This window comes from Delphinapterus leucas, chromosome 4 (genome assembly GCF_059928025.1).
Source record: "Delphinapterus leucas isolate spDelLeu-1000000601 "Yukka" chromosome 4, BTC_Dleu_Yukka2, whole genome shotgun sequence".
In the NCBI taxonomy this organism is placed as follows: domain Eukaryota; kingdom Metazoa; phylum Chordata; class Mammalia; order Artiodactyla; family Monodontidae; genus Delphinapterus; species Delphinapterus leucas.
This window is the reverse complement of record NC_143132.1, coordinates 67,618,836-67,643,922: the sequence shown is the minus strand read 5'-3', so window position 1 is coordinate 67,643,922 and position 25,087 is coordinate 67,618,836. Positions and strand designations below refer to the sequence as shown.

General features: G+C 35.6%; 1 protein-coding gene across 2 annotated transcripts in view; it reads right to left on the bottom strand.

Annotated features, from left to right (window-relative positions):
• The window catches only part of EAF2 (ELL associated factor 2), a 58,058-nt gene that overhangs the window by 18,044 nt on the left and 14,927 nt on the right, over positions 1-25,087 (bottom strand). For both annotated transcript variants that reach the window (XM_089909990.1, XM_022566462.3), the window contains exons 4-5: positions 23,169-23,314; positions 2,335-2,595 (exon numbers count right to left, since the gene is read on the bottom strand). In XM_089909990.1, coding sequence (XP_089766116.1) covers positions 2,335-2,595; positions 23,169-23,314 — 407 coding nt within the window. The remainder of the gene's footprint in view (positions 1-2,334; positions 2,596-23,168; positions 23,315-25,087) is intronic.

Here is a 25,087-nt window from a genome sequence, read left to right as displayed (position 1 = left end):
AATTCAACACCCATTTATGATAAAAACTCTCCAGAAAGTGGGCACAGAGGGAACGTACCTCAACATAATAAAGGCCACAGACAACAAACCCACAGCAAACATCATTCTCAATGGTGAAAAAACTGAAAGCATTTCCTCTCAGATAGGAACAAGACAAGGATGTTCACTCTCACCACTATTATTCAACATAGTTTTGCAAGTCCTACCCACTGCAATCAGAGAAGAAAAAGAAATAAAAGGAACACAAATTGGAAAAGAAGAAGTAAAACTGTCACTGTTTGCAGATGACATGATACTATACATAGAGAATCTTAAAGATGCCACCAGAAAACTACTAGAACTAATCAATGAATTTGGTAAAGTTGCAGGATACAAAATTAATGCACAGAAATCTCTGGCATTCCTATACACTAATGATGAAAAAGCTGAAAGAGAAATTAAGGAAACACTCCCATTTACCACTGCATCAAAAAGAATAAAATACATAGGAATAAACCTACCTAAGGGGGTAAAAGACCTGTACGCAGAAAACTATAAAACACTGATGAAAGCAATCAAAGATGACACAAGCAGATGGAGAGATATACCATATTCTTGGATTAGAAGAATCAATATTATGAAAATGACTATACTACCCAAAGCAATCTACAGATTCAGTGCAATCCCTATCAAATTACCAGTGGCATTCTTTACAGAACTAGAACAAAAAATCTTAAAATCTGTATGGAGACACAAAAGACCCCAAATAGCCAAAGCAGTCTTGAGGGAAAAAAACAGAGCTGGAGGAATCAGACTCCCTGACTTCAGACTATACTACAAAGCTACAGTAATCAAGACAATATGGTACTGGCACAAAAACAGGAATATAGATCAATGGAACAGGATAGAAAGCCCAGAGATAAACCCATGCACCTATGGTCAACTAATCTATGACAAAGGAGGCAAGGATATACAATAGAGAAAAGACAGTCTCTTCAATAAGTGGTGCTGGGAAAACTGGGCAGCTGCATGTAAAAGAATGAAATTAGAACACTCCCTAATACCATACACAAAAATAAACTCAAAATGGATTAAAGACCTAAATGTAAGACTGGACACTATAAAACTCTTAGAGGAAAACATAGGCAGAACACTCTTTGATATAAATCACAGCAAGACCTTTTTTGACCCACCTCCTAGAGTAATGGAAATAAAAAGAAAAATAAACACATGGGACCTAATGAAACTTAAAAGCTTTTGCACAGCAAAGGAAACTATAAACAAAACGAAAAGACAACCCTCAGAACGGGAGAAAATATTTGCAAACGAATCAACAGACAAAGGATTAATCTCCAAAATACATAAACAGCTCATGCAGCTCAATATTAAAAAAACAAACAACCCAATCAAAAAAATGTGCAGAAGACCTAAATAGACATTTCTCCAAAGAAGACATACAGATGGCCAAGAGGCACATGAAAAGCTGCTCAACATCACTAACTATCAGAGAAATGCAAATCAAAACTACAATGAGGTATCACCTCACACCAGTTAGAATGGGCATCATCAGAAAATCTACAAACAGCAAATGCTGGATAGGGTGTGGAGAAAAGGGAACCCTCTTGCACTGTTGGTGGGAATGTAAATTGATACAGCCACTATGGAGAACAGTATGGAGGTTCCTTAAAAAACTAAAAATAGAATAACCATATGATCCAGCAATCCCACTACTGGGCATATACCCAGAGAAAACCATAATTCAAAAAGACATATGTACCCCAATGTTCATTGCAGCACTATTTACAATAGCCAGGTCATGGAAGCAACCTAAATGCCCACTGACAGATGAATGGATAAAGAAGATGTGGTACATATATACAATAGAATATTACTCAGCCATAAAAAGGAACGAAACTGGGTCATTTGTAGAGATGTGGATGGAACTAGAGATTGTCATACAGAGTGCAGTAAGCCAGAAAGAGAAAAACAAATATCGTATATTAATGCATATATGTGGAATCTAGAAAAATGGTACAGATGAACCGGTTTGCAAGGCAGAAATAGACACAGATTTAGAGAACAAACATATGGACACTGAGGGGAGGAAGTGGGGCGGGGTGGTGCTGGTGGGATGAATTGGGAGATTGGGATTGACATATATACAGATATGGAAAAAACAGATAACTAATAAGAACCTACTGTATAAAAATTAAATTAAAAAAAAGAAGGTAATGGGTAATACTGTCAAATGAATAAAAAAGAAGTCTTTCTCTGTATGCAAATTTTAGACCATAATCAGTATGGCTCCACTGTAAATTCTTACTTTTCCAATTACGCGTGCTTATGTATACTTACTTAAAGTATTCATCAGGAGGCCATTGCTGTCATGAAGTTTATTATGACCAGCCACTATGTCAGGAATCCTGCACTGTGGCATGGTAGACATGGTAGGATGTTCTGAGACATAATTCCCTGGATCAGAAGGAGAGGATCTGCACTCTTCATCTTCTGAATCACTAGAACTATCCTTACTGCTTGAAGATGATGAACTTTTGGAATCTGATGAACTATCACAACTACTCATCTGGTCCATTAGACTAGCTTCTGCCTTCAGTTCTGAAAATAAAACAGAAGTTAATAGCGTAAATAAATATTAACTATAAATATTAAATAAATATAATAAAATTTGAATGTATCAGTTTCTAACAAACTTGATGGGGAATAAATAAGACTAAACGTACATTTACAGATTTAAAGCATTTTATTTAAAAAGCTCCTCTACTAGTAGAAAATGAAAAGTAAAATCCCTCTTCTTACCCCCTCTTCAAGTTCCTTTAATCCTACTCTCCAGGAATAATCACTCCTAACACTTTCTTGTGACCATATATGTTTTAAAATTCTGCTTGGAAACTGGCATTTTAGATTTTGACACCAACTCACTTACTGTTAGAGCTTGAGTGTGGTTTTTGTTACTAACCAACCAAGAGTTTAAAAAAAAATGTCAGGACTTCCCTGGTGGTGCAATGGTTAAGAATCCACCTGCCAATGCAGGGGACATGGGTTCAAGCCCTGGTCCCGGAAGATCCCACATGCCGTGGAGCAACTAAGCCCGTGCGCCCCAACTACTAAGCCTGCTCTCTAGATGCTGCAAGTCACAACTACTGAGCCCACGTGCCACAACTACTGAAGTCTGTGCACCACAACAAGAGAAGCCACCGCAATGAGCAGCCTGTGCACTGCAACGAAGAGTAGCCCCTGCCCGCCCCAACTAGAGAAAGCCTGCGTGGAGCAGCAAAGACCCAATGCAGCCAAAATAAATAAATTAATTAATTAATCTTTTTTAAAAGTCAACTTTTCTAGCAAAAATTGCATCCCTGAACCCAAACCTTTCTTTCCCAGCTCTTCTCTGGTAGTCTTTCTTTCTCCCTGTCCTATGTCTGGACAACATATACACATAGTTCTCAGGCACCCCAAAAAGTAAAATAAAAAGCTCCTCTGCTATCAAGCTGAGCTATATTCAATGTTGGGATTATGAAAAGTAAAAGACATAGGCAATATCTAAACTTAAATACTATATTTACTTATGCCACTATACTTAATTACCCATGTAACTCAAATAAAATACAAAAAAGAATGTGAACGTTTTAAATTGTAAAAATTGAAATCTGTTTTGTTAGAAACCGTCCTCCAATTCTTTTCTTATTTCCCCAGTACATGTAATGCAACACAATACATAGAGATGAATTTTTTCAGCTTTACTGAGGTATAATTGGCAAAAAACTTGCACATATAAAAAGTGTACAACATGATGCTTTGATATACATATACATTGTGAAATGATTACCATAATCAAGTTAATTAACACATAATCTCACATAGTTGCCATTTTGTGTGTGTGTGTTTGTGTACTGTGGTAGAAACACTTGTCTTGACTAGCCTGCTGTTGTTGGATAGCCCTTTCAATCTGGGAGAAGAATAAGCTATCTGAGACGCCTTCTGTAACTAAGCTGGAGTCAGGACATGCTGGGCCTGAATTGTCATCTTCTGAAGGAGGAGGTTACAAGATGCCCTGAATATACTGTTCTTCTAGTGCTTCCTTGGGCCCCTAACCAGATTACCTTCCTCTTTCCATCTTTCAAATTTCTCCTTTGATTGTCTTTTGCATCATTTCCAGGGTTTATAGTTTTACTTAGTGAGGAGAAGCAGAAATAGATAAGTCTATGTCATCTTGTTCCACAATACATTTTAAGAGACTGATCTTACACAGAATATGTTCTCTATCAAAACAAAATAATTTAAAATTTATAAATGGAACCTAGATAATATTCAAGTAGTTGAGAACTAAACACACTTCTAAGAAACCCATGGGTCAAATACGAAATCAAAAAGATTTCAGAAAATACGTCTAATTGAATGAAAATAAAAACACAGCTTATCAAAATCTGTGGAATACAACTAAAGCACAGCTTGGAGAGAAATTTGAAACATTAAATGATTATACTGGGGGGAAAAAGGAGGTCTCAATTAAATGAACTAAGCTGTACCTTAAGGAGTTAGAGAAAGAAGAGCAAATTAAAACTAAAGTAAGCAGAAGGAAAAAAACAGCAAAAGCACAAAACAAGAAAGACAACAGAAAAAAAAGTGAAAATAAATGAAACATAAATTGACTGCTTGAGATAAATAATGTTGATCAAACTCAACCAGGTTTATCAAGAAAAAAAGATACTAGATATAAATTAGTAATATCCAGAGTGAAAGAGGTGACAGCACTACAGACCTTACAGCATTAAATGAATAGAAAGGAACACTGTGAACTACTTTATGTCCACAAACTCAATAAATTAGATGAAATGGATCAATTCCTTGAAAGGCACAAACTACTAAATTTCACTCAAGAAGAAACAGATAACTAGAATATCCATAAATCTTCTAAAAAAAAATGAGTTGTAGTTAAAACCCTCCCCACACCCTACACACAGATCTCTAGTGACAGATGACTTCACTAGTGAATTCTACCAGTTATTTAAGGAAGAAATAATGTCAGTTTGAGACAAATGCTTCTGTATAATTAAAAAGGAAGAAATACTTTCCAATTCATTCCTTAGGGCCAGAATTACTGATACAAAATCCAACAAATACATTACCAGAAAAAAAATATCCCTTATGAACAGACACAAAATTTTTAAAGAAAATTTTACCAAATAAAATTTAATAATATATAACAGTGGTTTTCAACCAGCTATGATTTTGTCACCCAGGGAGACATCTGGCAATCTGGAGACATTTTTGGTTGTCACAACTGTTGGGGAATGGTGATACTAGTATCTAGTGGGTAGAAGCTAGAGATGCTGCTAAACATCCTACAATGCATAAGACAGCCCCTGACAAAGAACCATCCAACTCCAAGTGCCACTATTGCTGAGGTTAAGAAATGTCCTATATTAAAAGGACAATATATCATGATTAAGTGGGGTTTTCCAAGGAATACAAACTTTCAAAAATCAATCCATATAATTCACTATATTAAAAACTGAAAAATAAAAGCCATCTCAAAACAGCAGAAATTTCAGCAGTGATTCTTGATAAAAACTCAGCAAAATAGAAATATAAGTTAACCTTATGAAGGACATCTAGGAAAAGCTTACAGCTGAAATCATACATAATTGTAAGGGACTGAATATTTTCCCTCCAGCATCAGAAACAAGAGGTTTCCACTTTGACCACCTCTAGTCAATGTTGTATTGAAGGTTCTAATTGGTGCAGTAAGTCATGAAAAAGAAATAAAAGCCATCCAGATTGGAAAGGAAGAGGTGAAATTGTCATTATTTACAGATAACGTGATTGTCTATGTAGAAAAGCTGATGGTATCTACAAAAAAGCTCTAGAACAGTGAGTTTAGCAAGGTTAAATACACAGGGACAATATACAAAAATCGGTTTTATTTCTATGTACTAGCAATGAGCAATTAGAAGTTAAAATCATATAAACAAGAGCATTTATAATAGCTTCCGAAAATTAAATAATTATTAAAAAATTAAATAATTATAGATAATTCTGACAAAATATTTGAAGGACCTGTATGTTGAAAACCATAAAGCATTTCTGAGAGAAATTAAAGATCTAAATAAATGGAGAGAGATACTGTGTTCATGGGTCTCAATATTGAGAAGACTCAATATTGTTAAGATGCCAATTTTACCCAAATTGATCTATGGATTCAGTGCAATCCCAATAATAATTTCAACAGAAATTGAGAAGCTAATTCTAAAATTCACGTGAAAATGGAAGAGTCCTAGAATACGCAAAACAACTTTGTAAGAGAAGAACAAAGTTGTAGGACTAAAATTTCCTGGTTTCAAGACTTATTATAAAGCTACAATTATCAAGACAATATGATGTTGCCATAAAGATAAACAAATAGATCAACATATCAGAATAAAGAGTCCAGAAATAGACACACACAATATGGACAACTGATTCTTTTTTTTACAAAGGTGCAAATATATGATGAAAGACAGTCTTTTCAACAAATGGTGCTGGAATAATTCAATATCCATATGCAAAAAAAAAACCTTTGATACATACCATGTAGCATATACAAAAATTGACTCAAAATGAAGCATGGGCCGAAATGTAAAACTATAAAACTTCTAAAAGAAAACATGAAAGAAAACCTTTGTTACTATGATCTTGGTTTAGACAAAAAATTTCAATATGACACCAAAAGGAGAATCCAGAAAAAAATGGATAAAATGCATGTATTCAAAATTAAAATCTTTGGCTCTTCAAATTACATTGTTAAGAGAATGAAAAAATACAATCCACAGACTGGGAGAAAATATTTGCAAGGCATGTATATGATGAAGAACTTGTATTCAAAATATATAAAGAAATCCTAAAAGTCTAATAAGAAAATAAATAATCCAATTTTTTAAATGGGTAAAAAGATTTGAATAGACATTGTGCCTGAACAAAATATAATGATGGCAAATAAGGACATGAAAAGATACTTAACATCATTAGTCATTAAGGAAATGCAAACTAAAGTGACAATGAATATGATCCAACAATCCCACTCCTGGGCATATATCTGGACAAAACCATAATTCAAAAAGATACGAGCACCCCTATGTTCACAGCAGCACTATTTACAATAGCCAAGGCATGGAAACACCTAAATGTCTATTGATAGATGAATGGATAAAAAAGATGTGGTGTGTATACACACACACACAAACACACACACACATATACACACAATGGAATACTACTCAGCTATGAAAAAGAATGAAATAATGCCATTTGCAGCAACATGGATGGACCTAGAGATTATCATAGTAAGTGAGGTAAGTCAGAAAGAGAAAGACAAATACCATATGGTATTACTTATATGTGTAATCTAAAACATGACACAAATGAACTTATCTATGAAACAAAAACAGACTCATATACACAGAGAACAGACTTGTGGTTGCCAAGGGGGAGAGGTGGTGGAGAGGGATGGGTTGGGAGTTCGGGATTACCAGATGCAAACTAGTATACACATTGGGTTGGCCAAAAAGTTCACTCAGGTTTTTCTGCTGAATCGCTTTGCTGTATACCAGAAACTAAAACAACATTGTAAATCAACTATACTTCAATAAAATAAATTTTTTAAAATTTATTTTTTTAAAAAAATTAAGCCACAATAAGATACCACTATACACCCCATTAAAACTGATACAAGCATTCACATAGATGTACACTGCTGGTAGGAATGTAAAATAGTACAACCACTTTGGAAAACATTTTGGCAGTTGCTTAAAAATTTAAATACATACCTATCATACAATCCAGCTATTTCACTCCTACACATTTACTATGGAGAAAAGAAAACATTTGTCTTTTCAAAGACTTGTATGTTATGTTCATAGCAGCTTTATTTGTAAAAGCCAAAAACTGGAAACAACCCAAATGTCCATCTTCAGGTTGAGCAGATAAACAAATTCCTGTATATCCATAAAGTAGATTACTGCTCAGCAATAAAAAGGAATGAGCTATTGATACAACCTTCAATAATGGATGATTCTCAAAATAATTATGTTTAGTGCAAAAATCTATGCAAAAAAGAGGACATACTATATGATTCCACTGATACAAATTTCTAGAAAAAGCAAACTAATGATAATGACATAAAGCAGATCAGTAGTTACCTGGGAATGGATGGGGTGGGAAGGAGTGGGAGAGAGGGATTACAAAGGAGGAGGAGGAAACTTTTTAGAGTAATAAATATGTTCATTACCCTGATTGTGGTTGCGGTTGTAATTTTAGGATGTACACATATGTCAAAACCTAGCAAACTTTACTTTAAATACATGAAAATTTTGTGTCACATACACATAGAAACACACCCGCACAAGTGATCCTACATGATTTCTGAGCCTGTGTAATTAAAAAGATAAAGTTTTGACCTCACTCCTCTGTATCCTTTCTCCCTTCCACTCTGCCTTTCTCGACACTTATTCTTGGAACCCAGCCACTATGTTGTGAGGAAGCCCAGACCACCTGGAAAGGAAATGTGTAGCTTTTCCAGCTGACAACCCCTGAAGTCTCAGCCAAAAGCCAGCAACAACTGGCAGGTGTGAATAAGTGAGTCTTCAAATGATTCCAGCTGCTAGACCCCAAGTCAGTCCAGCTGACACCAGCTGTTCCTAGAACAGCAATGAACTTTCCCTACTGAGCCCTACACAAATTGGAGAAAGAGCAGAAAATATGTTGTCATTGTATTAAGCCTGCCCAAGATTTTCCTTAAATTCCATATATTTGGAAACCACAAAACATTCTTTTTTTTTTTTTTTTGATCAAGAACTTTATTTTACTGGTTGTAAAGGTGCGCACATGCAGGCGCACACAATCACCAGTGCTGTTAAAAATTGTGGGACAGAACTAATCATAATTATTGAGTTTAAATGTCATTTATCAACTTATTAAAGTGCAAGCAAGCAGGGAAAATAAGCTAAAGACAAGTCTTCCGTTTTTTGTTTTTTTCTATATATATTTTTTAACATCTTTATTGGGGTATAATTGCTTTACAATGGTGTGTTAGTTTCTGCTTTATAACAAAGTGAATCAGTTATACATATACATATCTCTTCCCTCTGGCGTCTCCCTCCCTCCCACCCTCCCTATTCCACCCCTCCAGGCGGTCACAAAGCACTGAGCCGATATCCCTGTGCCATGCGGCTGCTTCCCACTAGCTATCTACCTTACGTTTGTTAGTGTGTATATGTCCATGACTCTCTCTCGCCCTGTCACAGCTCACCCTTACCCCTCCCCGTATCCTCAAGTCCGTTCTCCAGTAGGTCTGTGTCTTTATTCCTGTCTAACTCCTGGGTTCTTCATGACATTTTTTTTTTCTTCTTAAATTCCATATATATGTGTTAGCATATGGTATTTGTCTTTTTCTTTCTGACCTACTTCACTCTGTATGACAGACTCTAGGTCTATCCACCTCATTACAAATAGCTCAATTTTGTTTCTTTTTATGGCTGAGTAATATTCCATTGTATATATGTGCCACATCTTCTTTAACCATTCATCCGATGATGGGCACTTAGGTTGTTTCCATCTCCGGGCTATTGCAAATAGAGCTGCAATGAACATTTTGGTACATGACTCTTTTTGGATTTTGGTTTTCTCAGGGTATATGCCCAGTAGTGGGATTGCTGGGTCATATGGTAGTTCTATTTGTAGTTTTTTAAGGAACCTCCATACTGTTCTCCATAGTGGCTGAACCAATTCACATTCCCACCAGCAGTGCAAGAGTGTTCCCTTTTCTCCACACCCTCCCCAGCATTTATTGTTTCTAGATTTTCTGATGATGGCCATTCTGACTGGTGTGAGATGATATCTCATTGTAGTTTTGATTTGCATTTCTCTAATGATTAATGGTGTTGAGCATTCTTTCATGTGTTTGTTGGCAGTCTGTATATCTTCTTTGGAGAAATGTCTATTTAGGTCTTCTGCCCATTTTTGGATTGGGTTGTTTGTTTTTTTGTTATTGACCTGCATGAGCTGCTTGTAAATTCTGGAGGCTAATCCTCTGTCAGTTGCTTCATTTGCAAATATTTTCTCCCATTCTGAGGGTTGTCTTTTGGTCTTGTTTATGGTTTCCTTTGCTGTGCAAAAGCTTTGAAGTTTCATTAGGTCCCATTTGTTTATTTTTGTTTTTATTTCCATTCTAGGAGGTGGGTCAGAAAGGATCTTGCTGTGATTTATGTCATAGAGTGTTCTGCCTATGTTTTCCTCTAAGAATTTGATAGTTTCTGGCCTTACATTTAGATCTTTAATCCATTTTGAGCTTATTTTTGTGTATGGTGTTAGGGAGTGATCTAATCCCATACTTTTACATGTATCTGTCCAGTTTTCCCAGCACCACTTATCAAAGAGGCTGTCCTTTCTCCACTGTACATTCCTGCCACCTTTATCAAAGATAAGGTGACCATATGTGCATGGGTTTATCTCTGGGCTTTCTATCCTGTTCCATTGAGCTTTCTTTCTGTTTTTGTGCCAGTACCATACTGTCTTGATTACTGTAGCTTTGTAGTATAGTCTGAAGTCAGGGAGCCTGATTCCTCCAGCTCCTTTTTTCGTTCTCAAGATTGCTTTGGCTATTCGGGGTCTTTTGTGTTTCCATACAAATTCCGAAATTTTTTGTTCTAGTTCTGTGAAAAATGCCAGTGGTAGTTTGATGGGGATTGCATTGAATCTGTAGATTGCTTTGGGTAGTAGAGTCATTTTCACAATGTTGATTCTTCCAATCCAAGAACATGGTATATCTCTCCATCTATTTGTATCATCTTTAATTTCTTTCATCAGTGTCTTATAATTTTCTGCATACAGGTCTTTTGTCTCCTTAGGTAGGTTTATTCCTAGATATTTTATTCTTTTTGTTGCAATGGTAAATGGGAGTGTTTTCTTGATTTCACTTTCAGATTTTTCATCATTAGTATATAGGAATGCCAGAGGTTTCTGTGCATTAATTTTGTATCCTGCTACTTTACCAAATTCATTGATTAGCTCTAGTAGTTTTCTGGTAGCATCTTTAGGATTCTCTAAGTATAGTATCATGTCATCTGCAAACAGTGACAGCTTTACTTCTTCTTTTCCGATTTGGATTTCTTTTCTTTCCTTTTCTTCTCTGATTGCTGTGGCTAAAACTTCCAAAACTATGTTGAATAAGAGTGGTGAGAGTGGGCAACCTTGTCTTGTTCCTGATCTTAGTGGAAATGCTTTCAGTTTTTCACTGAGGATGATGTTGGCTGTGGGCTTGCCATATATGGCCTTTATTATGCCTACTTTCTGCAGGGTTTTTAATCATAAATCAGTGTTGAATTTTGTCAAAAGCTTTCTCTGCATCTATTGAGATGATCATATGGTTTTTCTCCTTCAATTTGTTAATATGGTTTATCACATTGATAGATTTGCGTATATTGAAGAATCCTTGCATTCCTGGAATAAACCCCACTTGATCATGGTGTATGATCCTTTTAATGTGCTATTGGATTCTGTTTGCTAGTATTTTGCATCTGTGTTCATCAGTGATATTGGCCTGTAGTTTTCTTTTCTTTCTTAGTGACATCCTTGTCTGGTTTTGGTATCAAGGTGATGGTGGCCGCGTAGAAGGAATTTGGGAGTGTTCCTCCCTCTGCTATACTTCGGAAGAGTTTGAGAAGGATAGGTGTTAGCTCTTCTCTAAATGTTTGATAGAATTCGCCTGTGAAGCCATCTGGTCCTGGGCTTTTGTTTGTTGGAAGATTTTTAATCACAGTTTCAATTTCAGTGCTTGTGATTGGTCTGTTCCCATTTTCTATTTCTTCCTGATTCAGTGAGGTCAAATCAGAGAAGAAACCACCTGGCAGTGGTGGGCTGCACAGGCTCCCCAGAAGAGGGGTGTATATAGTGACCTGTGCTCGCCCCTTGGCGGCGGCAGCAACAGCCTTAGCGTCTCCTGCCCGTCCCTGGGGTCCGCGGTTTTAGCCGCGGCTCGCGCCCGTCTCTGGGGTCCGCGCTTTTAGCCGCGGCTCATGCCCGTCTCTGGGGTTCACGCTTTTAGCCGCGGCTCGCGCCCGTCTCTGGAGTTCCTTTAAGCAGCGCTCTTAAAACCCTCTCCTCGCACACCAGGAAACAAAGAGGCAAGAAAAAGTCTCTTGCCTCTACGGCAGGTGCAGACTTTTCCCCGGACTCCCTCCCGGCTAGCCGTGGTTCACTAACCCCTTCAGGCTATGTTCAAGCTGCCAACCCCAGTCCTCTCCCTGCGCTCCGACCGAAAACCCACAAAACATTCTTATAAATGATTTATTGTCTAAGAACTGAAATTACAAAAATTTTTAGAATTTAACTACCATGGAAGTGTTAGTCATTTACTAGATGCAGTGATACCTAGAAAGCTATTTATACTCTTAAATGCATACAAAAGATAAATTCAATATAGATGAACTAAGCATCCAATTATAAGAACAACACAGCAAACTCAAAGCAAGTCAAAGAAGGAAATATTTTTTTTAAAGAGCATACATTAATGAAAGAGTAAAAAAAGGAAAAAGAAAATAATAAAAATTAAAATAATAGCTAATATTTGAATACTTCCTAGTGCCAGGAATTGCTTTAGGTACTTTATATATATTTATTGCATTTAATCCTCTCAATAATCCTAATTATTATCTCTATTTTAAAAATGAGAAAACATAGAGAGAATAAGAGGTTAAGTAAATTTCCCTAGGCCACCCAGCTGATAAGTGATGGAGCTGGGATTTGAATGAGAGTAGTCTGACTCTGAAGATGTCATTCTTAGTCACCACATTTATTATGTCTCACCAAGACCAAAAGCTGGTTCACTGAAGCCTAATGAAATGTATCAAATTCTAGAAATATTGGTTAAGAAAATGAGAGAAAGGGCATGAATAATCAGTGTTAGGAATAAAAACGTGCCATAACTACAGACATTGTAGAGATTTATATGGACAAATTATGCTAGTATTTTGAAAATGTGAATTAAACTAATAATTTTCAAGACAAATATGAATTACCAAAACTGAATGAAGAAATAGACAAATATGAATTACCAAAACTGAATGAAGAAATAGAAACTGAACAAACCTATCGTTATTAAAGAAATTTAGAAAAATCTACCACATACAAACTGTTTCAAGGAATAGCAAAGTATATAAGTCCTTTAGAGTACATTCAGACATGCGCATAGATAGACAGGAAAAGGAAGAGAATGTGTTGGAAAGGAAATAAATGTCTGTAATTTTTTAAAAAACTGAAACCAAAGTGGTAAGCTGCAATTAAGGAGCCCGCCTGCTGCAACTAAGGAGCCCATGTACCACAACTAAGGAGCCAGCAAGTTGCAAGTAAGGAGACCTGGAGCCACAACTAAGGAGCCCTCCTGTCACAACTAAGGAGCCCATGTGCTGCAACTAAGGTGCTGGTGAGCCGCAACTAAGGAGCCTGCCTGCCAGAACTAAGACCCAGTGTAACTAAATAGATACATAAATATTAAAAATATATATAAAATATGCAGAAATTAACATAGTTGCATTAGGGTGGTGAGATTATGAGTGGTTTCATATTAACATTGTTTTTACATTATATTGTCTTCTCAATAAATAATCATTATCTGAAAAATAACAAATTCATTGTAAAAATTCAAATAACAATTTGCACCACAGAAAGTGAAAGGTTCCTATAATCCAAACTCCCAAAGATAATGCTTACATTTTAGTATAATTCTTCCAAGTTCGTCTATGCATCTACAACTATATACATTTTGTTTTCAGAAATGGTTCATACACACTCACACACATTGTATAATAAGTAAAAACATTTTTACTTAATAATATATTTGGATATCATTCTTTGTTACTAAAATGTGCAGTAGCTCTTTTTTAATAGGGATGTATAGTATTGTAATCCCTTCTTTATGTGCACCTAGGATTTTTCCATTTTTTCCTTAGTATAAAAAACGCCACATTGAGCACTCTTATGTGACTGATATAGGTATACCTATGTAATTATGTATCTATCTGTACAAGTTTCACAATAAGAGAAATTTCTAGACTTTCTAGGTAAGGAATAGGCACACTTTTAATTTAACAGTTATTATCAAATAAGGATGATAATGAGAGCAAAACCTTACATAGTAGTTTCTTTGTGCTAGACCCTGTTCTAAGTGTTTTGCAGGAAAAATTCCTCTACAAAAAAATATATGTCAATGTATGTTTCTTCAAAAATGTATGCACACATTTGTTTCCCTTTATATCCTCACCAGTACTGGATGTTGACAATCATTTTAGCTACTACCAAGCAGATAAATGAAAAAATATCTCTTTCCCTATCAAAATACTCATGACATTTTTCACAGAACTAGAACAAATAACCCTCAAATTCACATGGAACCACAAAGACCCGAAATTGCCAAAGTAGTCTTGAGAAAAGAGAACAAAGCTGGAGGTTTCACATTCCCTGACTTCAGATTATGCTACAAAGCTACAGTAATCAAAACACCATGATAGGGCTTCCCTGGTGGCGCAGTGGTTGGGAGTCTGCCTGCCAGTGCAGGGGATGCGGGTTTGAGCCCTGGACTGGGAGGATCCCACATGCTGTGGAGCAACTGGGCCCGTGTGTGCCACAACTGCTGAGCCTGCACTCTAGAGCCCACGCGCCACAGCTACTGAAGCCCGCATGCCTGGAGCCCATGCTCCGCAACAAAGACAAGCCACCGCAATGAGAAGCCCATGCACCACAGCAAAGAGTGGCCCCCGCTCGCTGCAGCCAGAGAGAGCCTGCGTGCAGCGGCAGAGACCCAGCACAGCCAAAAATAAATAAATAAAATAAATTTATAAAAACAAAACACCATGATACTGGCACAAAAACAGGCACATAGATCAGTAGAAAAGAATAAAGAGACAGAAATAAACCCATGCACTTATGGTCAATTATGACAAAGGAGGCAAGAATACATAATAGAGAAAAGATAGACTCTTCAATAAGTGGGGCTGGGAAAACTGGACAGCTACATGTAAATGAATGAGATTAGAACATTTCCTAATACCACATACAAAAATAAACCCGAAATGGATTAAACACAGAAATGTAAGACCTGAAACCATAAAACTCCAAGAGGAGATCATAGGCAGAACACTCTTTGACATAAATTGTAGTAATATTTTTTGGATCTGTCTCCTAAGAAAAAAGAAGCAAAAGCAAAAATAAATGGGACCTAATTAAACTTAAAAGTTTTGCACAGCAAAGGAAACTAACGACAAAATGAAAAGACAACCTCCTGATTGGGAGAAAATATTGCAAACGATATGACTAATAAGGAGTTAATATTCAAACTATATAAACAGCTCATAAAACTCAATATCCAAAAATACCTGAACAACCTGGTTAAAAATGGGCAGAAGACTGGAATAGACCCTTGCCAAAGAAGATATACAGATGGCCAACTGGTACATGAAAAAATGTTTAACATCGTTAATCATCAGAGAAATGTAAATCAAAACCACTATGAGATATCACCTCACACCTGTCAAAATGGCTATCATCAAAAAGTCTACAAATAACAAATGTTGGCAAGGATGTGGAGAAAAGGGAACCATAGTACACTGTTTGTGGGAATGTGGATTGGTGCAGCCAAGCTTCCTTAAAAAAACTAAAAATAGAATTACCATATGATCCAGCAATCCCATTCCAGGGTATATACCCCAAGAGAACAAAAACACTAACTTGAAAAGATGCATGCACCCCAAAGTTCATAGCAGCATTATTTACAATAGCCAAGATATGGAAGCAACCTAAGTGTCCATCAACAGATAAATGAATAAAGAAGATGTGGTATTTATACACACACACACACATATATATATATACACAATGAAATATTACTCAGCCATAAAAAGAACAAAATTTTGCCATTTGCAACAACATGGATGGACCTAGAGGGTATTATGCTTAGTGAAATAAGTCAGAGAGAGTAAGACAAATACTGTATCTTATCCCTTATATGTGTAATATAAAATCTAAAAGATAAAACAAAACATGTGTATAACAAAACAGAAACAGACTCACATATACAGAAAACAAACTAGTGGTTACCCATGGAGAGAGTGGGGGTAAGATAGGGGTATGGGATTAAAAGATACAAACTAATATGCATAAAATAAAATTTAAAAAGGATATATTGTACAGTACAGGGAAATATAGCCATTATTTTATAATAACTTTAAGTGGATTATAATCTATAAAAATATTGAATCACTATGTTGTACACCTGAAACTAAAATAATACTGTAAATCAACTATACTTCAATTAAAAAAGAAAAATATCTTTTTTTGGCTGCGTTGGGTCTTTGTTGCTGTGTGCAGGCTTTCTCTAGTTGTGGCGAGCAGGGTCTATTCTTTCTTGCGGTGTGTGGGTTTCTCATTGTGGTGGCTTCTCTTGTTGTGGAGCATGGGCTCTAGGTACTTTTACTTCAGTAGTTGTGGTGCACGGGCTCAGTAGTTGTGGCTCAAGGGCTCTAGAGTGCAGTCTCAGTAGCTGTGATGCACGGGCTAACTTGCTCCGTGGCATGTGGGATCTTCCCAGACCAGGGATCAAACCTGTGTTCCTTGCATTGGCAGGCAGATTCTCAACCACTGTGCCACCAGGGAAGTCCCAAAATGTCTTTTTTTGTTGAGATGCTTTGCTATGTAGCACATGGTCAGTTTTCTTTTGTTTTGTTTTTTAATTTCACACGGACTTGAAAAACCTGTATATCTCAAACAGTGGAAGTGCTATGTATGTCTACTTAGTTCAAGTTTCTTAATGGTGTTTTGCAAATCTTATTAATCTGGGGTTTGCCTGAATCTATCAATTACTGAGAGGGGATATACTAAAAATCTCCCACTATGAAGTGAATTTATCCATTTTTCCCTGAAATTATGTTAAACTTTTAGCTTATTCATTTCTAGGCATACTCTTGTAACCCCTGCACAGTGTCAGACATTGCAAGAATAAAACTATTAAATTTTAGAAAAAAATATCTTTTAATCTTAAAATTTGAACTTTGAAAGCATTAGTGAATCTGATCCACTTTTCATACATGTATTGGCCACTGTACATCTTATGTTGTGAGATAGACTTAAGTCCAGAAAGAAATTCTGCATGTGACAAAAATGGCTTTTCGGAGCTAGAAAATTTAAGGAACAAACAGATGAAAAATACAATAACTGAAATGAAAAATACACTAGAAAGAATCAATAGCAGAATAAATGAGAGGCAGAAGAACAAATAAGTGAGCTGGAAGACAGAATGGTGGAAATCACTGCTGCAGAATAGAATAAAGAAAAAAGAATGAAAAGAAATGAGGACAGTTTAAGATGTCTCTGGAACAACATGAAACTGACCAACATTTGCATTATAGGGGTCCCAGAAGGAGAAGAGAGAGAGAGAAAGGGCCTGAGAAAATATTTGAAGAGACAATAGCTGAAAACTTCCCTAACATGAGAAAGGAAACACTCACTCAAGTTCAAGAAGTGCATAAAGTCACATACAGGACAAACCCAAGGAGGAACATGCTGAGACACATATTATTCAAATTGACAAAAATTAAAGACAAAGAGAAGATAGTAAAAACAACAAGAGAAAATCAACAAATAACATACAAGGGGATTCCCATAAGTTTATCAGCTGATTTTTCAGCAGAAACTGTGGACCAGAAAGGAGTGGAACAATATATTTAAAGTGATGAAAGGGAAAAACCTACAACTAAGAATAGCCTACCCAGCAAGGTTCTCATTCAGATACAACAGAGAAATCAAAAACTACAGACACGAAAAAGTTAAGAGAATTCAGCACCACCAAAGCAGCTTTACAACAAATGCTAAAGAAACTCCTCTAGGTGGAAAAGAAAAGCCTGTAACTAGAAACAAGAGAAGCTAACAGGTAAAGAGAAACATACAGTAAAGCTAGGATATCATCCATACACAAATATATCAAAACCAGCAATCGTGAGAAGAGGAGAGTACAAATGCAGGATATTGGAAATACATTTGAAATTAAGAGAACAGCAACTTAACACATTATTGACTGGGGATTTTTTGCAGAAACTAACACCTGTGGCTGTAATACGTCTCTGGTAAAAAATGTGTTAAAACAACCATATATATATATATATATATATATATATATATATATATATATATATCAGAAAAAAAGAAAATACAATCCAAACAACACTAAAGGCAGTCATCAAATCAAAAGAGAAAAGAACAAAAGAGGAAGGGAAGAAAAAACACCTACAAAAACACATCCTAAACAATGAACAAAATGACAAGCAGAAATACATATCGATAATTACCTTAAGCAGTTCTAAGAGGGAAGTTTATAGCAATACAATCTTACCTTGCGAAACAGGAAAAATCTCAAATAAACAACCTAACCTTATAACTAAAGAAACTAGAGAAAGAAGAACAAACCCCAAAGTTAGTAGAAGGAAAGAAATCATAAAGATCACAAAAGAAATAAATGAAATAGAGATGAAGAAAACAGTAGAAAAGATCAATGAAACGAAAAGCTGGTTCTTTGAAAAGATAAACAAAATTGATAAACCTTTAGCGAGACTCATTAAGAAAAAAAGGAAAGGGCTCAAATCAATAAAATTAGAAATGAAAAAGGAGAAGTTACAACTGACATCATAGATATATAAAAGATCACAAGAGACTGCTATAAGCAGTTATATGCCAAGAAAATGGACAATCTAAAACAAATAAACAAATTCTTAGAAAGGTATAACTTCTAAGACTGAACCAGGAAGAAGCAAAAAATATGAACAGACTAATCACAAGTACTGAAATTGAAACTGTGATTTAAAAACTTGCAACAAACAAAAGCCCGGGCCAGATGGCATGGCAGGTGAATTCTATCAAACATTTAGAGACCAGTTAACGCCTATACATCTGAAACTATTCCAAAAAATTGCAAAGGAAGTGACACTCCCAGACTCATGCTATGAGGCCACCATCACCCTGATACCAAAATCAGACAAAAAAAGAAAATTACAAGTCAGAATCACTGATGAACATAGATGCAGAAATCCTCAACAAAATACTAGCAAATCGAATTTAACAATACATTAAAAGGATCATACACCATGATCAAGTGGGATTTATCCCAGGGATGCCGGGATTATTCAGTATCCGCAAATCAATCAGTGTGATACACCACATTAACAAACTGAAGAGTAAAAACCATATGATCATCTCAATAGATGCAGAAAAAGCTTTTGACAAAATCCAGCACCACCCATTTATGATAAAAACTCTCTAGAAAGTGGGCATGGAGGGAACATACCTCAACATAATAAAGGCCTTACATGACAAACACACAGCTAACATCATACTCAGTGGTGAAAAGCTGAAAGCATTTCCTCCAAGATCAGGAACAAGACAAGAATGTCCACTCTCGCCACTTTTATTCAACATAGTTTTGGAAGTCCTAGCCATAGGAATCAGAGAAGCAGAAGAAATGAAAGGAATCCAAATTGGAAAAGAAGAAGTAAAACTGTCACTTTTTGCAGATGACATGATACTATACATAGAAAATCCTAAAGATGCTACCAGAAAACTACTAGAGCTTATCAAGGAACTCAGTAAGGTTGTAGGATAAAAAATTAATACACAGAAATATCTTGCATTTCTATACACTAACAATGAAAATCTGAAAGAGAAATTAAGGAAACAATCCCATTTACCATCACATCAAAAAGAATAAAATACCTAGGAAAAAAACCTACCTAAGGAGGCAAAAGACCTGTACTCTGAAAACTGTAAGACACTGATGAAGGAAATCAAAGATGACACAAACACATGGAAAGATAGACAATGTTCTTGGATTGAAAGAATCAATAGTGTCAAAATGAATATACTACCCAAGGCAATCTACAGATTCAATGCAATCCCTATCAAATTACCAATGGCATTCTTCACAGAACTAGAACAAAAAATTCCAGAACTTGTATGGAAACACAAAAGACTCTAAATAGCCAAAGCAATCCTGAAAGGAAAGATGGAGCTGGAGGAATCAGGCTCCCTTACTTCAAACTATACTACCAAGCTACAGTAATCAAAACAGAATGGTACGGGCACAAAGACAGAAATATAGCTCAATGGAACAGGATAGAAAGCTCAGAAATAAACTTACACACGTATGGTCAATTAATCTATGACAGAAGCAAGAATATTCAATGGAGAAAAGACAGTCTCTTCAATAAGTGGTGCTGGGAAAACTGGACAGCTACATGTAAAAGAATGAAATTAGAACATTCTCTAACACCATACACAAAAATAAACTCAAAATGGATTAAAGACCTAAATGTATGACCAGATACTATAAAACTCTTAGAGGAAAACATAGGCAGAACACTCTGACATAAATTGCAGCAATATCTTTTTGGATCCACCTCCTAGAGTAATGAAAATAAAATAAAAAATAAACAAATGTGACCTTAAAATAAAATGGGACCTAAAAATAAACTTAAAAGCTTTTGCAGTGCAAAGAGAAACCATAAACCAAACAAAAACACAACCCACAGAATGGAAAAAAACATTTGCAAATGAAGCGACCAACAAGGGACTAATCTCTAAAACAGACAAACAGCTCATGCAGCTCTATATCAAAAAAAATAAACAACCCAATCAAAAAGTGGGCAGAAGATCTAAACAGACATTTCTCCAAAGAAGACATACAGATGGCCAAAAGGCACAAGAGAAAATGTTCCACATCGCTAATTATTAGAGAAATGTAAGTCAAAACTACAGTGAGGTATCATCTCACACCAGTCAGGATGGCCATCATCAAAAAGTCTACAAACAATAAATGCTGGAGTGGGTGTGGAGAAAAGGGAACCCTCCTACACTGTTGGTGGGAATGTAAATTGGTACAACCACTATGGAGAAAGGTAAGGAGGCTCCTTAAAAGAGTAATAATAGAGCTACCACATGATCCAGCAATCGCACTCCTGGGCATATACGGAGAAAAACCATAATTTGAAAAGACACGTGCACCCCAATGTTCAATGCAGCATTATTTACAATAGCCAAGACATGGAATCAACCTAAATGTCCAACGACAGATGAATGGATAAAGAAGTTGTGGTATATATACACAATGGAATATTACTCAGCAATAAAAAGGAATGATATAATGCCATTTGCAGCAACATGGATGGACCCAGAGATTATCATACTAAGTGAAATAAGTCAGACACAGAAAGACAGATATCATATATCACTTATATGTGAAATGTAAAAAGATGATACAAATGAACTTATTTACAAAACAAAACAGACTCACAGACTTCGAAAACAAACTTATGGTTACCAAAGGGGAAAGGTGGGAGGGATAAATTAGGAGTTTGGGATTAACATATATACACTACTATATATAAAATAGATAGTCAACAAGGACCTACTGCATAGTACAGGGAACTATGCTCAATACTCTGTAATAACCTAAATGGGAAAAGAATTTGAAAAAGCATAGGTACATGTATATGTATGACTGAATCACTTTTCTGTACACCTGAAACTAACACAACATTGTAAAGCAACTACACTCCAATATAAAATAAAAACTGAATTTAAAAAATGGCTTTTCATATCAGCAGAAGAAATACTGGCTTATTCAAAAAATGGATATTGATACTCTTTTTCAATACTATATTTGTTGATTCTCTATCAATATCTATGTAATTACACTGTTGGGGAGGAAGGAAGTTTAGATTCTTATTTCTTAGACTAGAATTCCAGATAGCCCAAAAAGGTAAATGTAAAAATTAAACCAGAGAAACACTAGTAAAGCTGACAGACATCTAATCATAAACTTAAAAAAAGTGTTTCAACCATAGCAGTAGGCATTGGCATAGTAGGGTCAAATATTAAGAAAATATTTAAAAGAAGATAGTCTAAGGAACATGCTCTGCAAACTGTAAATTCTTATACAAAGTTAGATCTTATGCTTGGATTACCTTAACTTATATTCTACAATACAATGTTTTTACTAAGGTCTCTGCTAAAAACCTGCCACATAGAGGAACTTCTTTTTGTATTGTAAAATTATAGTTGAAGATACTATATAGCTTAATTCTCCAAAGAACAGGTTCCATACGATGAATTCCTTTTAGAATTTAGTAGCAGGGAAGAGTCCAAATCTTTGGAACCTCTTAGATAATACAAAATATACTAAAGTTTTCAGTTTTGTATTAGTGGATAGGAAGCTCAGATATAAATTTAATGTCTTAATAATTAGCAAATTTGCTTCCTCTTCCCTCCAATATCTTAATTTTCTGTTCCAGATTTTTATTGTACACATATATAAAATGATATAATGATTCAAATCCATTTTGGAAGCAGATATAACAATAAAATAAAATTCAAGATCCCTTGTAGCAACAAGGGTTCTGAGCTTATATTTTCCTTATTGTTTGAAAAGGGAACACTAATATATTAGGGAACTAATACTATACCGGGCCTAGAAGGGGGCAAGTGGAAACAGAGAGCTATATGCAAGTTATGAAGGCAAAGCGTAGAAACAAGTAAACTTTGGTGACCAGGGTCTTACTCCTACCACAATTACTATAACATAAACACCCAAACTGCAGCTAGAAAAAAAATGGAGATTTAAGTTTCCTTACTTTCAAAAAGACTGTGCCTCTCTAGAAGCGCCTTCCTGCTGAGAAGTGAGCAGCAGTTCAGAAGAACTTGCCTGCTGCTTTGGCTTACTACATCTCCTCACTCCACTACTGGTTTGGCTACATCTTAGACATCTATAGTCTGGCTACACATAAGAAAACTTCAACAAGAAGACGCTGTAAAGGACTAAATTGGAATCATCACAACTGTCAAAAAGAAGAAAACTCCAGTTACACATATCTAAACAGTTACTTTTTCCCCTGAATAATAAAAAATATAAATTCTGTTATATAGACACAGGCTTATGTACATAATACTCTAAATCATAAACTACACTTCTCCCCTAGAACCATAACAAAAAACATTATGTTTTTAGAATTTTACAGCTAGTTCCCTTGTCAATTAAAATGAAAAATTTCACTTAACATTTATTAATAATTTATTTTAAAGGGCCATTACATACTCATAGATTTTACCTCTTTCAATATCATCCATCGGAGATGCTGGGGACATCTTGTCTTCCGATGGAGAATGTTTTACAAGATTGGGAGTCCTAGTTGAATTCCGCATTTGTTGCTGCTGCTGCTCTATACGATACTGAATTTTACTGCTTCCTTCAACTCTGCAATTAAGAACATCAAAAGGTCAAAACAGGTATGATGATTGCAATATAACAACAATTTCAACTTACAAAGCTACTAAAATTGACCACTTATTCTTTTTCCTAGAGATCTTTAAAACGATATTCAAGGATTAAAGCATTAATTTAATTCATTATTTAACAAACCTTTATTGAGCCCTGCTATAGGCATGGCATACACACAGATCCACTGAGGGATACAAATGTGAATTTAAAAAAAGCCACTGCTCAAAACTGAAGAGATAAGACATACACAAATGACTAAAATAAAATGAAATTATACATGAGTATAGCAGACACATTATATTCCCTAAATTCTGAAATTACCATTTCTGTTAAAATTAAATCACTCCCACATTTCTCATTCATAAGGTTAAGACGTTATTAAAGGAGGTTCGTATACTTTCCCTTCAATACTTAAAAAAATAAAGTATATAACACAACTATGCTTGACTTTGCCTCTCCCATTTCCAGTCACCAAATCCTGTTAGTCCTTCCTTCACAAAGTATTTAGAACTTCACTTTTCTCTTCATTCCTACTCTAAAACATCGTGGTTTGTGCATTTTTCTCTTTCCCACATTGTTTCATTTAAATCAATTTGTTTGGTGGATTTACATTTCAAAACAAGAATGTAAGCATGTCGATCCCTGGTTAAAAAAACTTTAATATGCAACCACCGTCAATAAGGCAATGTCCTAATTTCATAGTTAATATTGAAGGCAACCTACCTTTATAACCTTACCTCTAGTCTACTTTCAACCTCATACCCCACTTTCTATACTTGTATGCAGGGAAAGAAACAAATCTCTGCTCTATTCAAGCAAGTCTTATTCATAGGTTCCAAATAAGTCAGATATATTCCTGTCTTGTTTACATCCTCATGTTCTCTCTGATCAATTAAATCAGTATTTTCCAAACTTTCCTACAAATAAAAAATCACCTGGGAAGAGGGGATAATTAAAAAACAAAAAAAAGTTTCCTGGGCTCCCTCCCTGATCTGTAGTTGAATTTGGGAACTCATTTGTTTAACAAGCACCCAAAGGCAATCCTTATCATGAAATATGTTTGGGGGGAAAAAAAGCCCTAAATCTTAACCTCCTCTTAAGGTACATCAGTAAGGGCTCCCTGAATGCTCCGATGAACCATGTCTTCCTTCCTTTAATTCCTAGAACAATTTTTATCTATACTATTTGTATGGCTTGTTAATGCACTGCCTATTTCCCCCCAAAAAACATGTTAATTAATGCACTGCCTATTTCCCCCCAAAAAACAATTTGAGATGGCTATGTTCTCTTATTGACATTTTAAATAGAATTATCTGCTAATCCAATTAAAATGTGGAAGTTCTGAGGTTAGTATTTGTATAGGAAGTTCTCCTTTTTCTTGCCTCACATTTTCTAAGTGCTTGATAAAATTTTACTACTGATAATGAAATTATTTTGGAGAATGTGTAATGGCTCCTTTTAGTCCAGTTCTACAAAAGTATCTACAGTAGAATAAAAGATGTACCTACATATAAGAAAACATATAGAAACAAAACAAGCTTTTAAATATCATAGGGAGAAATGGTAAAAGCTTCTGGCTAAAGGATCTTCACCAAATTTAAACTTGGAAAAAGATCAAAACATTTTTGTAGGGCTTCCCTGGTGGCGCAGTGGTTGAGAGTCTGCCTGCCGATGCAGGGGACATGGGTTCGTGCCCCGGTCCGGGAAGATCCCACATGCTGCGGAGCAGCTGGGCCCGTGAGCCATGGC